The following is a 15717-nucleotide window of genomic DNA, read 5'->3' as shown; positions in this document are numbered from 1 at the left end:
GCTGATGAAAAGGAACCTCTGCTGGGGGAGCCGCAGAGGTAATTAGCTGGTCAGCGATTACAATGGGGCAGAAAACGGGAGCACGCACCCGCCGATTTATCGCTGGTGCGCACTCCAATCACTGGCAATATGGTCGTCTGCGACCATATTACTAGCGATTATAGCCCCTATCGCCCCCGTGTGTACACAGTATTAGAGATTAAGACATCTAATTCACTCCCAAACAATCTGTCCCCCGAGAAGGGAAGATTCTCCACAGCCTTAGCCATCCAGCAGCTAGTGAGCAGTGGGCGTGTAAATAGCCTTAACTGTGCCTTCCAGCTTTCTATTGACCATATCATTTAAGGTGGAAGTCCCTGGAACCAGGAGCACTACCTTTTAGATAGGTGGGACACCGAAGCATCCACTAATGGAGGCTCCTCCCACGCCTTTCTACCCGCAGGGTCCAAGGGGAAGGTAGACTTGAAACGCTTAGACAATTGGAAGCGTTTTTCAGGGTTTTTCCATGCTGCTTTGAATATGTCCTCCAAATCAGCCCGTTCTGGGAACACTATGTCCTGCCCGTTTACGGGACGTCCCTGGCGTAGGTGTGAGAATATCCAGCCTAGCAATAAGCACAGATAAATCCTGCTGCACCTGCTTGGTCTGCAATGTATTCACTGCAAGCTGTGATGAGACAGTCTCCAGCATAGCTTTCATGCTGCTGGCCCAGGAGGGTTCCTGGGTCTCACCTTGTGAAAGACCACTAAGCTGTGGAGAAACACTGCTGAGCTGTGGTGACATACATTGCTCACAAGTGACTTGTGATGTCGAATTTTGAGCAAACTTGTTGCTGCAAATCATACAAGTTATTTTTCTCACCATTTTGGAGAAAAATTACCCCCTTGACACACTTCAAACACACTTAGTACACCACCAACATAATGTCAGACAGATAGTGTCTATGTGTTTGCTCTATCACATATATCTATATAGACATATAGGGGGGAATTTACTAAAGGAAATTTGTAAAAAAAATAGGTGTATTTGTATCCAGAAATACACTTTTCTTTGACATTTACTATCCCGAAAATACGGCAATTCGTATTCGTATTTATGTGCTATCAATACGAATTGCCGTATTTTTCGGTATAGTAAATGTCCAAAATAACGGTATTTCTGGATACAAATACACCTATTTTTTACAAATATCCTTTAGTAAATTTCCCCCATAGTGTGCACAATGCTTAAAAAGCAGTGGGGGAAAACTCAGAGGTATATTGGGACACCAGCACCCTGCAAACCTAGTCCCCTAGATAGAAGAACTGGTAACAATAAGCATGTGCACACAATATATGTATGCACCAAAGTGGCTGCTAAGCACACAGAAGCGATATCAGCACTATACTTGCTGTCTCTGCTGTCAGAATCTCTCTCCCAAAGGCTGAACCTCTGAGGAGTGATTTCTGCTGCTGTAATGGCACCCACAGCATGAGGAAGAAGCAGGAAGCAGTGTATAGGCATGCTTAGAGGCTCTGGTCCCGCTCTGAGCTAAGCCCCGCCCCTCTAATGGCGCATGGGCTATACTAATGTTTAGACTGGCACTTGTGTTAAACTTAGGTTAACAATAAAACGGAACAAGCCCTGGTGATCCAGTGGCAGCCCCTGGCATCCAGTGTCCGCGGGGCTGTCAGCAGTCCCTGTGCAGGGACACCGCCGCCATCTTGCCACCACACATGAACGGGGGTACCTCACTGTGGGGACCCCGGGTAACACTCACCACTCAACTGCTTCAAGTTGAGCCAGGGGTGTGCACGTTGCAGCGCAATGCCCGTGGTAACAAGCACCCTCTCAGGTCAGTGGACCTGCAGCAGGGATCAGTTCGGTACCTTAAGAGGCCAGCAACTGTCCCTTCCCCCGGCTTCCCTCGAAGCAGGGAAGCTGTATAGCCCAAACAGCAACCCCAAAATAATAATGTAAAATAAATTGAAGAAAAACTCTCTGGAGCTCCAGGAGTGTGCATCCTGTCCTGAGGGCACATTTTCTAAAAACTGGCTAGTAAGGGGAAGTAGAAGGAAGGAGCCAGCACACCCTGGTTTAAGAAAATGTATGTTACTGTCTCCTGTCGGATGATCTCTATTCCCCAATGTATTGAGACCTCAGTATCCCATATGAATGATAGTGAAAATTGACCATTTGAATATCACCCGTGATCTCCCATCACTTTACACTGGAAATCAGGACAAATTAAAATTTTCCCTTAGGTGCTTTTTAAACTGTGTGAGTTGTTCCACTGTGATTACCATACTATACCGGATGTCTGAGTCTGTAAGGTGGACGCTTGCAGCCTGTCTTAACCTGTGCAGTGCATACCTCTGGATACGATGTAAGGTCTATGTAAAGTATATAGTGTATAGCTTGATATCAATACTGTACTTAGATGCGGGACTGACATATATAATACCACTATACTATCAGTTGCTAATTTTATTATTGTATATACCAGCTGCAAGGAAACACACATGGCCTGTATCAAAATGCTAATATATAATATATGAATAGTTGAATAAACAGGGTCTCCACAGGAATACAAACTAATTTTCACCCCTATAATAAATGAGTGGGCATATAATACACGATATGATAACGGTGTTGGATCATGAAATAATACCAGCGATATGAAGCTGATAATGCCGGAACGCAATACACAAATTAATATTGTCCTTACAAGTACGTGAATTTGTTTCCGGTGTCTTCAGCACTACAATTAATGAACAGTAACTAGTGGTCTGTAGTGAGCATTGTTAATGCTCGAACACATAAGAAACCACATACTCCCACTGTCATGCTAGACAGTAGACTTTAAACAAAATAGAAACAGTCAGTGATACTATTCATTGGACAGAAGAGAACACATACTATTGCTACAAGTCTTGAATAGTACAGGATTAGTACTTTATAAAACAAGGGAAACACAACAATTTTAGAACATTTATAGTTTTTCAGGCTAACTGCATTAGCTCCTACAAAGTGCCTACCTCAGCCAGCAGTACTATTCTCTTCCCATCTGGCCATATGACATGGTCCACCTGAGATCGGATACGCTCCCATGTTAGCTCCGGGGTGCGTAGACTAGTCTGAAAATAAATGTCATTGCAGAATACAATGAGATACAATCCTCTACCATGTGCCCAGTTTTAATGAACATCAGTTTAAAAGTACAATGTTCATTAATGACTAATAATGGTCTATAGCTCACCACATCAATCTCCGTATTAGAGTGTCCCATATTGCACACGATGCAGCCATTCTTCATACGGTCAAGATGCTCCCTCATAACCACGTTTTTGTTACCTACAGACAAATAATAGAAAAAATTGGTATCCCCTCCCATTTAACTCATTAAGTAACACCATGTTTAACAAAAAGTTTCTTGGACTTATTGGAATATTATTAAAATGTATTTAGAAGTAAAGCATACATCACAATACAAAGTTATCTGGCTGACCATAGAAAAATTGTTGTTTATTACTATATTACATTTATAGGATATTGGAAATTATGTGTGAATTATTCCGAAAACCATGCATTCCAGAAAGTGCAAAAAAAAAAAAAAAAATTTTTTTACTTGCTACAAGCACACATATATAACAGCACTACTGAGGACATGATCTGTAACTGGCACTATATATGTGCAAGAAAATGATTGCTTGACATTGAAATTCAGTCATTTACATAGCACACATTTTTTGTTTTGAAACCTTGTTTTATGCACGAATAAAATATATTTGTGTGTATTTCATGTGTTTGATGTGTTAGTACAACATAAATGCAAGATACTTCAAAATACATAATTGAAATATAAAAATAATCTGAAATACGGAAAAATCCATTATCCAAAATTCTTCTGGTCCCGAGCATATTGGCCATTTGGCAAAACATGATAAAACCATCCAAAAATGGCCAAAAATTCTTAGTTGTAATTATCGAATCAATACTGTGCAGTGTGTGCATTATCAATAATTTGCCCAGGTTAGTCCCTATTAAAATTGATTTGTGTATAGCTAAATATTATTTACCCTTTTTGTTAGAAAGAAATTAGGGAAAAACATATAGGGGGAAATTTACTAAAAAGTGTATTCTACTTCACATGTGATGTTGCTATGGGTAACCAATCAGAATCTACTTATTTATTTAGCACCCTCTAGAAGATAGTAGACAAGATCTGATTGATTGCCCATAGCAAAATCACATGTGAAGTAGAATACACATCTTAGTACATTTCCCCCATAGTCTTGATATTACTAAAGTCCTAGAATCAAAGTGCATTCTGGGTTAAAAATGTGTTCATGCCTCTTTGTGGTTATGGGATGTTTCAGTCTATGGACTGTTTACAGAGAATCCCAGTTTTTATATACCTGGTTACCTGTACAAGTGATGACCACATCCACCTGTCTTATGATTTCATTCAGTTTCACCACACGAAAACCTTCCATGCTGTATTGGAAAGAGATGTAATGCAGACATAAACCACAGACTGGTGGAACCAATACATACATAAAAAAGATAAAGAATAACTTGATAAAGTCAATTGGTATAAGTCAAGGAATATCCATTTCACTTTCTGAATGCTTTTTATACTTTCCAATTTGTAGGAAATCACAGTACTGTAACTGAAAACAAATTTTTCCGGTCCTGTGCAAACTGAGAGTAGTTTGTTTATCAATGGTAAGCTCACTGATATAAATGAAGGCAGCTATTGGTGTACTTCTGACATTGCATCACCTAGTGATTTATTATCATTAAGTTATTTACATAGCACACATTCCGCAGCGCTTTAAAGAGAATATCTGAACATTCACATCAGTCCCTGCCCCAATGGAGCTTACAATCTATATGCTCTACCACATGTACACGCACACACAGACATTCTAGGGTTATTTTTTGTTGGGAGTCATTTAACCTACCAGTATATTTTTGGAATTTGGGAAGAAATTGGAGTACCCGGAGGAAACCCATGCAAGTACTGGGAGAATATACAAACTCTGCACAGTTAGGGCCATGGTGGGAATTTAACCCATTAACTCATTGCTGTGAGGCAGTTACGCTAACCATTACACTGTCCATGCTCCCTGATGGAACAAACTTACTTCCATCTGTAGGTCAACAAATTTCTTTAAAGAATAATTTTCAAAGCTGCTATACTCTGTAAAGTGCTGCAGAAAATGTGCGCTATAACAAAGAACATAATAAAATAAGAAATATATATTTCTGACAACTGCACTTATTCCATGAAGGGAATGTATGCATTAGTGTATCAAGATGTTGACTACTGTAGATGTGAAAAAAAGTCAATTATGTTGAATTATTATTAATAATACACTGTTTATAATGTAAATTGCAGAGAGGGGACATTATTCCATATTGCATGGTTGTATATATCATTAAGCTTTGGTGCAACTAGCATAAAAGGTGTCAGGAGTACCTCAACTATCCTGTTCTATTAGTTGTAACATTTTTGAGGGTAGTGGTAAAGATATAAACCTGATCAGTGGACCTGCAACTCTAGTGGGCCCTGACAACTGCAACATGGAATAAACCCAGTGTGTCATAAGATATGTGATACACTGTGGATGGTGGAGACTGCTTTTCAAATGAATTCCCAGATTTGCAGTTTTTAAACTAAACTAGGTTCCTAGTTTTCAACAATTGAGGTCATACCCATTCTCCCTCTGACACTTGGGGGGGTCTACAATCTCGGCCGATATATTGGCCATCGGTATTCAATCCTGCCCATTTTCATCTGGAACACGCCTGTGCAGATTCAACTCTGTTTAACCCTTTGAGTGCCAACATTGCTGTGAGAGATGCGCAAAATGTCCACTAACAATGCCAGCATCACTTACATTTGTTATATTAATTCAAATAAAAAAATGGGTACTTATGTAGTATCTGGGCGTCCGATTTAGAAATCGGGTCGGATCGGTAGCATCGCATGCGACCAAATCGTATGCGATGGTTCCGATTTTTCCATAGGATAAAGGGGGGTATTCAATCTTCGGGCCACGGCAGACGAGCTTGCTCGCCTGCCGTGACTCAGTCCCGTTCTCGGTCAGCTCGACCGAGAACATGCAGGCGGGATTCAATGTCCCGCCTGCAGCGGGACGAGAAGGGGGCGTGGCCGCGAGTTGCGGCCGGGAAGTGACGAGATGCAGCCGGCAGCTCGTCACTTTCCGGCTGTTCTCGGCAGAACGAGCCCGACAGCTAGAGATGTCGGGCTCGTTCTGCCAGGAAACCCTGTTCAATGCTGTCGGGGAAGACAGCATTGAATAGGGCTCGTCGAGCATCTCCCCCACGGGAGATGCTCGACGGCGATTGAATATCCCCCTCAATGTTAAAATGGTCTGAGTCCATTTTAACATAGAATTCAATGGGAAAAAGGGGTCCTTTTCCTTTCCCCACTATCCAAGTGGGCATGGAGGTGGATATAAACCTGTGGCGAGCGTAGCGAGACACCGAGCCCGAAGCGTGGCGAGCGGACACAGAATAAGAACAAGAAATCTGCGTCCGCTCGCCACGCTTCGGGCTCGGTGGCTCGCTGCGCTCGCCATGCTTTATAAAATCAACTCTATGCCCACTTGGATAGTGGGGAAATGAACAGGACCTTGTTAACATTGAATCCTATACAAAATCGCATTGCATGCGATTCGATGCGATTTTGCAGAAAATCGCGTCGAATAGCATCTGATTGTATGCCTTAAGGTAAGGCATACAATCAGAAAATCGGCAGCCCAGATACTACATAAGTACCAAAAAATGTAGTGTAAAAATGATTATATTTGCTATATAAGGTAAACATTACAGGTCATTATGATGCACACAATTTTTGACAAATTCACTTGGCACTCAAAAGGTTAAAGTCAAATCTGCATGGTCGAAAAACGGACGCTATATTGAATCCCTGGCCATTTTTGACTATCGGCGTCCGGTTACGCTGATCCACAGACTTTACGACTGTCGGAAAAATATTGTTGACACGACATTAAATAGGTTGAACTTTGCTTTAACCTAATCTTGCCTGAAACTGCCTATATTTCTGCTGGTCGGAAATCTCGTCCAGGATTGAATACGCCTTATGCTGTTACAACAAAAAGTTACCCCAAGTCTCCCAAATAGCTTTAATGTACTATGTAATAAGTTACAACTATAAAACTCACTTCATTAAACAAAAAAAAAAGAAGTGGTAACTTTTTCACAGCTAATGGAGAGTAAAGAAAAAAAACCAATGGGGCAGATGTATTAAGCCTTAACAAGAGATAAATGCAAGGGTGATAAGGAGAGATAAACGCCCAGCCAATCACCTCCTTACTGACTTTTTTCAAACACAACCTGTAACATGGCAGTTAGCAGGTGATTGGCTGGACATTTATCTCTCCTTATCACCCTTGGATTTATCTCTTGTTAAAGCTTAATACATCTGCTCCATTATAGACTGTTCTTTTTACAAACACATACCAAATTCTTTATCAGGACAAGAATATAATATAAATGCCAGGGTGATAAGGAGAGATAAACGTCCAGCCAATCACCTGCTAACTGCCATGTCACAGGCTGTGTTTGAAAAAAGTCAGTAAGGAGCTGATTGGCTGGACCTTTATCTCTCTTTATCACCCTTGCATTTATCTCTTGTTAAGGCTTAATACATCTGCCCCACTGGTCCTTAACTTTGTTTTCTAGTTTTTTAATGATGTGTTTCTACACTGTGTTATCAGGTAAATATTTGGATCTATTTATACAATGAAGTCGGGAACAGTTCTAAGCTGGGTACACACTGGACAACATTTTAAACAAATTTGCTGATAACAAATAGCAAAGTGCTCAAAAATGACCGACAGCTTCCTGGCTCCATGTTACATCACACAGCCACTGTGGCTCTCCCCCGAAGAGCCCCGGACATGCATGCGGTTTCTGGGCTGCTCCCAGAGAACGCATCATCACCGAACTTAAACTGGGATTGCAGTTTAAGTGTTCGCACAACGGCACATTTACAGATGTCCGAAAAGTATCATTAGCAATTTTTGGACATATGTGTATGGGTCTAATCAGGCATATTTAGAGGATGTGGCCACTGATGATATCTTTTGCATGGTTGCACAGTGTGTATGCACTATATCGTCGTCAAGGGAAATCGTTCACAACACTGTATTGTTTGGTGTTGTCTGGTGTGAGGCTGGAAAGTTAAAAGACTGGTATTTGACATTTTAAGTGTATTTTACTATTTAGAATATTCAAATGCTCATTTCTTTATGTAGAGTTTTTAATAACGGTCTTGTATTAAATTAGGCTACTTTAAATTCTATTTTCTCATAGCTTTTAATTTAATGCAAATGATATCCACTTAATTTTTTATATAGTGCTAAAACGATAAGTGCCATAAGGATAGCAGCTGGGTGTGTAACACTATGAGATACAGTGATCAAAAATAATAAAAAAATTATATACAGAATATTTTATATAATATATATATATATATATATATACGGTATATACTCGAGTATAAGCCGAGGCACCTAATTTTACCACAAAAAACTGGGAAAACTTATTGACCCGAGTATAAACCTAGGGTGGGAAATACAGCAGCTACTGGTACATTTCCCTGTATAATAATAGCAGGACAGCACAGGCTGCTCCCCCGGCCTAATAGCAGGACACCACAGGCTGCTCCCCCTGCCTAATAGCAGGACACCACAGGTGGCTCCCCCTGCATAATAGCAGGATACCACAGGTGGCTCCCCCTGCACAATACACCACAGGCTGCTCAGGCTGGGACACCAAAGGCTGCTCAGGCTGGGACACCACAGGCTGATCCCCCTGCTAACTCCTGGGACACAACAGGCTGATCCCCCTGCAAGGGACACCACACACAGAGGGGGGAGGGAGCAGCTGCCCCTTACCTCCTCCAGCTTCCGATTCCAGGGGGTTTGTGGTGCGCCGCTGACTGGCTCCACTGGTACACGGCCGCCGCCATTGCCCTGCTGTCCACTTCGCTGCCCGGCTCCACTTTGAACAAAGTGGCGGCTACGGCAACATGGCCGCTGGCCTCCTGCACTGAGGACATGTATAGTGTAGGAGGCCGGCGGCCATGTTGCCGTAGCCGCGCCTATGTTCAAAGTGGAGCCGGGGCAGCGAAGTGGATGGCTGGACGCACTGACTCGAGTATAAGCCGAGTGGGGGCTTTTTCAGCTAAAAAGAATGCTGAAAAACTCGGCTTATACTCGAGTATATACGGTGTATATATATTTTTTTTATGTATTTTTTTTAATCACACAAAAGGTTAAGGTTTATACACAATGGGGCTGGGCTGAAAAACGCTCTGTGCATACACACTGAGTTAATTTAACCCTGCCTAGTGATTTTTGCCACTGCAAACAGCTTTCCAAAGCAGGACAAGCCATAATGAGTCAATCCAACTGTCCCTGTCTTTTGGTATCTTGGCATTTTTCCCACTGTACTGCTCCTTATACAGTACATTGTTATTCCTGGATTGTGTATTTTATAATTAAACAATAGGGCTCTAACTTTCTATTAGCAAAGACTTTTTATTGAAGCATTATGGTTTCAAAAGACAAAGCAAACCGGAAAAATTAAGTCATATTCCAATTCTATCAGATTTTGTTGCCCCATACAGATATACAAGTGTCGGAGACTAATCAGCTCAGTCTACTGATGTATGCTAGTTGCATTCCGTTGCAGCTATGATACAATTTTGGCAAAGACATCTGAAACAAAGGGAGTTGCACTGGACCTGTCAGCTTATACCCCTTTCACACCAGAAATGCAGAGACCAACCCAGGAATTAAATTCCAGGGACAAGCAGGGACATTCCCGGGTTGGGACCCATTCACACATGCTTTTGAAGCAGGGACAATCCTGGTCGGCAGGTTTCGCACTGAACCCGGGATGACCCTGCATTTCTATGAGAATATCATTGAAAATGGCCATTTTGTGCCCACAAAGATGAGATAATTAGGGAGAGGGGTAAAGGGAGAGAGTAAGGGCGGGTCTTTGCAGACATTGCAGGCTTTCAGGGGTGAAATAGCACTGCTGGGGTCTGTTGTGCCACAGAGCTTGCACAGTGTCTTCCTGTATGCTGTGTGATTTCCAATGCAGACATTCTTGGCTTTCAGGCTGTCAGGGGTTAAAATGCACTTCTGGGGTCTGTGGTGCCACAGAACATGCACAGTGTCTCCCTGCACACTGCATGCTGCCTCTGGGCGTGTCTGTGAGCGTCCACCACAACAAGAAGTTGCCCTGCTAGCAAATTAGCCTCAGCTGAGGCAACACGGGAAGGAGGGACATGTCCCTGCACCTTTCACACCAGCCAGTAGTCCGGGAAGGACCCGGGAGCAACCCTGCTAACTAGTAGGATTGAATTGCCAGCAAATTAACCCGGGAATTTGTCCCTGGAACCTTTCACACCAACACTAGTCCCGGGTTGTTCCCGGACCCAACCCGGGAATTTAAGCTGGTGTGAAAAGGGTATTACTCACCCCAGGTATCTTCTGCAGCTTGTTCCATTGAGGCTACATATATAAAGATATATTTGTTTTGAGGGCATCTCTCAGTTTAACAGACATCAGCTTAGCTTCATCCCCACTCCTGAAATTTCCTCTTATAAACCCTGCATAACTTCTGAGCACTAAGCACTATGGATTTCTAAGCAGTTACTTGCGGGGTTAAACATTTCATATGCTGACAGACACGGTTAGGGTGTTTTATGTAAAAAATAATATCCTAAAAGATCGATTTATTACAAAATATAGAAAACGCGGTACTTGTGTAGTTTCTACACAAGTACCGAAAACACTAGTCCTAAGTTGTGCCCTGGACAGACTAAGAGCCCCCTGCATTTAGCAAAAGTGTGTGAGAGTTGGGATGGGATAGTGTCCTCGCCGTAAACAGGAGTCTTTATCAACCACTGAAACACAACAATGTGGAAATGCAGATGCATATCATGTTTAATCTTCGGAAACAGATAAATGGGCCCACCAAAGAGATAGTTTCCATAGTGTCCATCACAACTTACCATGCTTGTAGAGCACAGATGGGGTCAATCTCTGTGACATGCACGATGCCACCAAGTGCCTTTAGAGCTGCACAACAGCCTTTCCCAACCTGGTTAAGAAAACACATGGAAGATGCACAATTACTTTTTTATACTACTGTAAAGGCCCCCATACACTATGCGATTTTGGGCCGATTTCACCCGATTTCGGCTCTTTGGGCCGATAAATCGGATGAAATCGGGCCAAAATCGGATGTTTGTGACATCTGATCCAATCTGATGCGCGTTCCCGTGCACATCTGATTGGATCAGGTGGTCGGACCGGCTGAACATAAGATATATCGGTATCTGACCCATCATGGGCACATCGTGGGTGCTTTTTAGCACCCACGATGTTTCAGATCCGATATATCTGTGTACCTCTAGTTCTGGTGCTCCCGGACCCCCAGTAGAACACACGTCACCGGAAGGGGCAGGCGGGCAGTGGACGGGAAGAGGAAACAATTGTCTGCCCGGGCACTGCAGTCTAGCGCAGCCCGACCCCCCCTCTCCCCTGCTGCCTGAGTTCACTGACAGTGACAGCCCGTGCAGCGCAGCCCTCTCCCCTGCTGCCGGAGTTTACTGTCAGCTCGGTTTGCACAGCCCGACAGCCCCCTCCTCCCTTCCCCTGCTGCTGGAGTTTACTAACAGCCCGGTCAGCGCAGCCCTCTCCCCTTCTGCCGGAGTTTACTTTCAGCTTCGGACAGCCCCATCCTCCACTCCCCTGCTGCTGGAGTTTACTGACAGTCCGGGCAGCGCAGCCCTCTCCCCTGCTGCTGGAGTTAACTGTCAGCTCGGGTTGCACAGCCCGACAGCCCCATCCTCCCCTCCCCTGCTGCTGGAGTTTACTGACAGCCCGGGCAGCGCAGCCCTCTCCCCTGCTGCCGGAGTTTACTGTCAGCTCGGGCAGTGCAGCCCGACCCCCCTTTCCCCTGCTCCTGGAGTTCCACTGTGGTGCATAAGGTGTACTGGGGGAGGGTAGTCTTCTGTGTACTCCCTATGCTGTGTGCTTTGTAATCGCAGTATAGTATAGGAAACGGAGTCCCTACTGCCATAGCCTTGTATAGTTTCATTCATCAATATGGTGTGACACTGTACTATTTTACTAATGTGTCGGCCATGTTATTGAAGACCACAGTCTGCAGTTAAGGCTTGAAGTGACTATAAAAAATACATACAAAATGGCCGCGGCAATGGAGACAGTTTAACCAGGGCAGAGGCTTCTCTGGTTGTTTAGCAACAAATGTTATTTAATGTAGGACAAAAAAAGTCTCTGGCATTGGCACTTGATATCTTGGCTAGAAAGATTTAATTAGTGTGTGTGTGTGTGTAAGTACATATATATATATATATATATGTCAACGGCACTCCAAGGATTATAAAATGTGCTTTCACGCAACCCCGAAACGTCGGAGCACCATTAAAGCATATTTTTAAATCCTTGGAGTGCCGCTGCTTGTACCGCCGCTGACTACTATATATATATATATATATATATATATATATATATATATATATATATATATATATATATATATATTACACACAGACACTGCAGGAGGGAAGCGTGGCACTCTCAGTATAAATAATATCCTCAGACACCGCTGAATGTAGGAAACGTTTCAATTATTTGGCATTTTTTCGTAATGCTCAAATATATAGAAATGACATACCTTTTATACACTATTATGCAGACATAGGCTGGTTATGCTTGGGAATGGGAGGATGGGGATAATTTACCTTTTTATCCCCATCCATACCTTTTAGACAATATTACATTTATATAGCACTGTTCAGGCCACTCCCTAGGGCCATCCCATTAGATAAATCTCATGGCACATCCAATTTGGGTCAGACAAATCACATGTGATTTATCTGATGCAAATTGGATGTAAAAAATGGCACATCAAGTGTCAAATCGTATGTAGGCCTCCTGGGAAGCTGCTGGGGAAGTTCAAGGGAAATCAGATGCAATTTTACAGGTCAGATAAATCTTATAGTGTATGGGGGCCTTAAGGCTGAACACTTAATTTGACCCTGTCACCTCATCGACTTGTTACAAGCACTGTACTACTAGTAACTACTATGTACACTATATGGAAAAAAAGAATTGGAGACCTGCCCATTACACCAACAGGAACTGTAATGACATTCAATTCAAACACATATACATTAAAGGAGTTGGTCCCCCTTTTGTAGCTATAACTAACAGAACCCTTCAAACCATGTCTTTTTGCACTGGGGCCACAGTCATTTTGGAATTTGGAACTGCTGCTCTTGGCCTGGAAAATGCAGGCATTTGGTTTAGGAACCTACCCAAACCCAAATGATGGAAGAATAGCATTGTTCAAAATGTCTTGGTCTTCACTGGTGATAAGGCACCTAGGCCAATCCTGAAAAACAGCCCCATATCATCACGTCTACCCTCTTTTGTTTAATAGGATATATTGATTAATTACAATATACATTTAATAGATATATTCTGTTATACAGAACTGTATTTCAGTTTTAAAAATTCTTCTGCAAATGCCAAATTTATGATACTAAATATCATGTGCAACTCAAATGTATTCAGACTTAAAGCATTCGATGCACAAAATCTATAGGTTCTACTAATAAAGACAATTTAAATGTTATTTGACTAAATTAAATGCAAGCAAAAATAGGGCAAAACCGAAAAAGTAAAAACTGAAGTTATGAAAAAAAAACATGATATCATAGTAAGCAGAACGGTCTGAGGAGTGTTTCTTCTGACCTAGATATTGTGATATTCTGAGACAGTACTTGGGAGCAGTTTTACAGTTAACCCAGTAAAACAAACTAATTCTGTTGCAGCATATTTTGAAGTTTCATCCACTATGAGGAGGATTAGTAGCAACGGTACAGCAACATTTAATGTAACGGTATTGTTATTTTTAAAATGTTATGATAAATGAAATTTTTAAGAAAACAGATGGTACTTATGTAATATCTGGGCTCCCGGTTTTCTCGCCACGCTTTGGGCACGGTGGCTCGCTGCGCTCGCCACACTATATAAAATCAACTCCATGCGTAGTTGGATAGTAGGGGTATGAAAAAATGGGGTGCATTTAACATGGGAGCCCAGATAATACATAAGTACCAAACAGACTTTCATAATTCATGCAACAGAGTGTTAATAAAAGATGCTTTGCATACACAGATTAATCTTTTCCACTCTGGCAAAATCAAATTTTCCTTTCTCAGCTAGGGTCGTCTTTGTTCTTATGGAGGATTTGACATAGCCAGAGTTTAAAACAAAAATAACACGTAAATTATAATATCAAAAAGCAGTGTCAAACCTCCAAAACAATCTCTCAAAAACAGGGCAGACAGTTTCATTTTCCAATGTAAGGAGGATGAGTCAGTTATTGGGTGCTGCCCAGAGTGAACCAGGTCTATGTGGAATAATAGTATTTACTGTCATACAGATGTATAATTTTGCAAACAACCATCTTGAGCAAAGTATTAAGCTCCCAATAAGCGACACACCCTGTGTACACTACATCTAGCAATTGGGTTCAAGGGGAACCCCAGTGTCAATATAAGCTTGCTTACAATCAGTTGATAGCACAAGACCACCATCTACTCCATTGAGAACCAGTTTCATCCTCTAGACCAGGGGTGGGGAACCTTCGGCCCTCCAGCTGTTGTGGAACTACACAGGTGGGTGAACAAGCCCTTGGTTTTGTGTGCGAAACACGTGTCCTACACACCGCACATGGTGACAGACCTGCTGCACTTGGTGATATATCTGACACTTATGAGACTGGGATGTGCATATGGATTGGGGAGATGATCTGACTTACTACCTATGGCTAAGTGCATTCTAGATAAGAGATTGTAACTCACATTTATTTATTAACAGTTTCTTATATAGAACACACATATTACGCAGCGCTTTACAGAGAATATTTGAACACTCACATCAATCCCTGCCCCAGTGGAGCTTACAATCTATATTCCCTGCCACATGTACACGCACACACATTCATTCTAGGGTTAATTTTTGTTAGGAGCCAAATAACCTACCAGTATATTTTTGGATTGTGGGTGAAAACGGGAGTACCCGGAGGAAATCCAAGCAAGTACGGGGAAAGTATACAATCTCTGCACAGTTAGGGCCATGGCGGGAATCGAACCCATGACCTCAGCACTGTGAGGCAGTAATGCTAACCATTACACCGGATATTTGCTATGCTAATTAGAATATCTGTGACCACATACCAAGGTAAAATGTTATTGGATAAGGGTCTTGCTGCATAACTTATCTCAGACTATACATGGTAAAGTGCTGTTTGATTCTGATAATGGAGATTGCAATAGATAGAGATTTAAAGGGACAGTGCCTAATAAAATTAAAAGAGGCTATGCAACTAAAATGTATATATGCATACGAAATGAAATACTGCTGTCCCTCTTTATAATTTAGGGGACTTTCATTACAGTTAGTCCCAGAGGGTGAACCCTTGTGCTGGGTAACCAACAGGGGCGCCACTGGGCACTGACGGTAACAGCAGATCCTCACTCCTTCCTTCACTCACATTGTCCTGACCCCCACTACTGTGGTAACCTTCTCAGTGACGTTCACTTTCCTTAGAGACACATGGCCGAGT

General features: G+C 42.3%; 1 protein-coding gene across 4 annotated transcripts in view; it reads right to left on the bottom strand.

Annotated features, from left to right (window-relative positions):
• AHCYL1 (adenosylhomocysteinase like 1) overlaps positions 1–15717 on the bottom strand; it is a 99716-nt gene that overhangs the window by 15759 nt on the left and 68240 nt on the right. For all 4 annotated transcript variants that reach the window (XM_083173068.1, XM_083173069.1, XM_083173070.1 and 1 more), the window contains exons 9-12: positions 11066–11154; positions 4406–4476; positions 3239–3333; positions 3018–3116 (exon numbers count right to left, since the gene is read on the bottom strand). In XM_083173068.1, the coding sequence (XP_083029194.1) occupies positions 3018–3116; positions 3239–3333; positions 4406–4476; positions 11066–11154 (354 nt within the window). The remainder of the gene's footprint in view (positions 1–3017; positions 3117–3238; positions 3334–4405; positions 4477–11065; positions 11155–15717) is intronic.

This window comes from Crinia signifera, chromosome 2 (assembly GCF_055691185.1).
Source record: "Crinia signifera chromosome 2, ASM5569118v1, whole genome shotgun sequence".
NCBI classification, from domain to species: domain Eukaryota; kingdom Metazoa; phylum Chordata; class Amphibia; order Anura; family Myobatrachidae; genus Crinia; species Crinia signifera.
The sequence above is the reverse complement of the archived record's forward strand: the minus strand, read 5'-3'. Positions and strand labels throughout refer to the sequence as shown.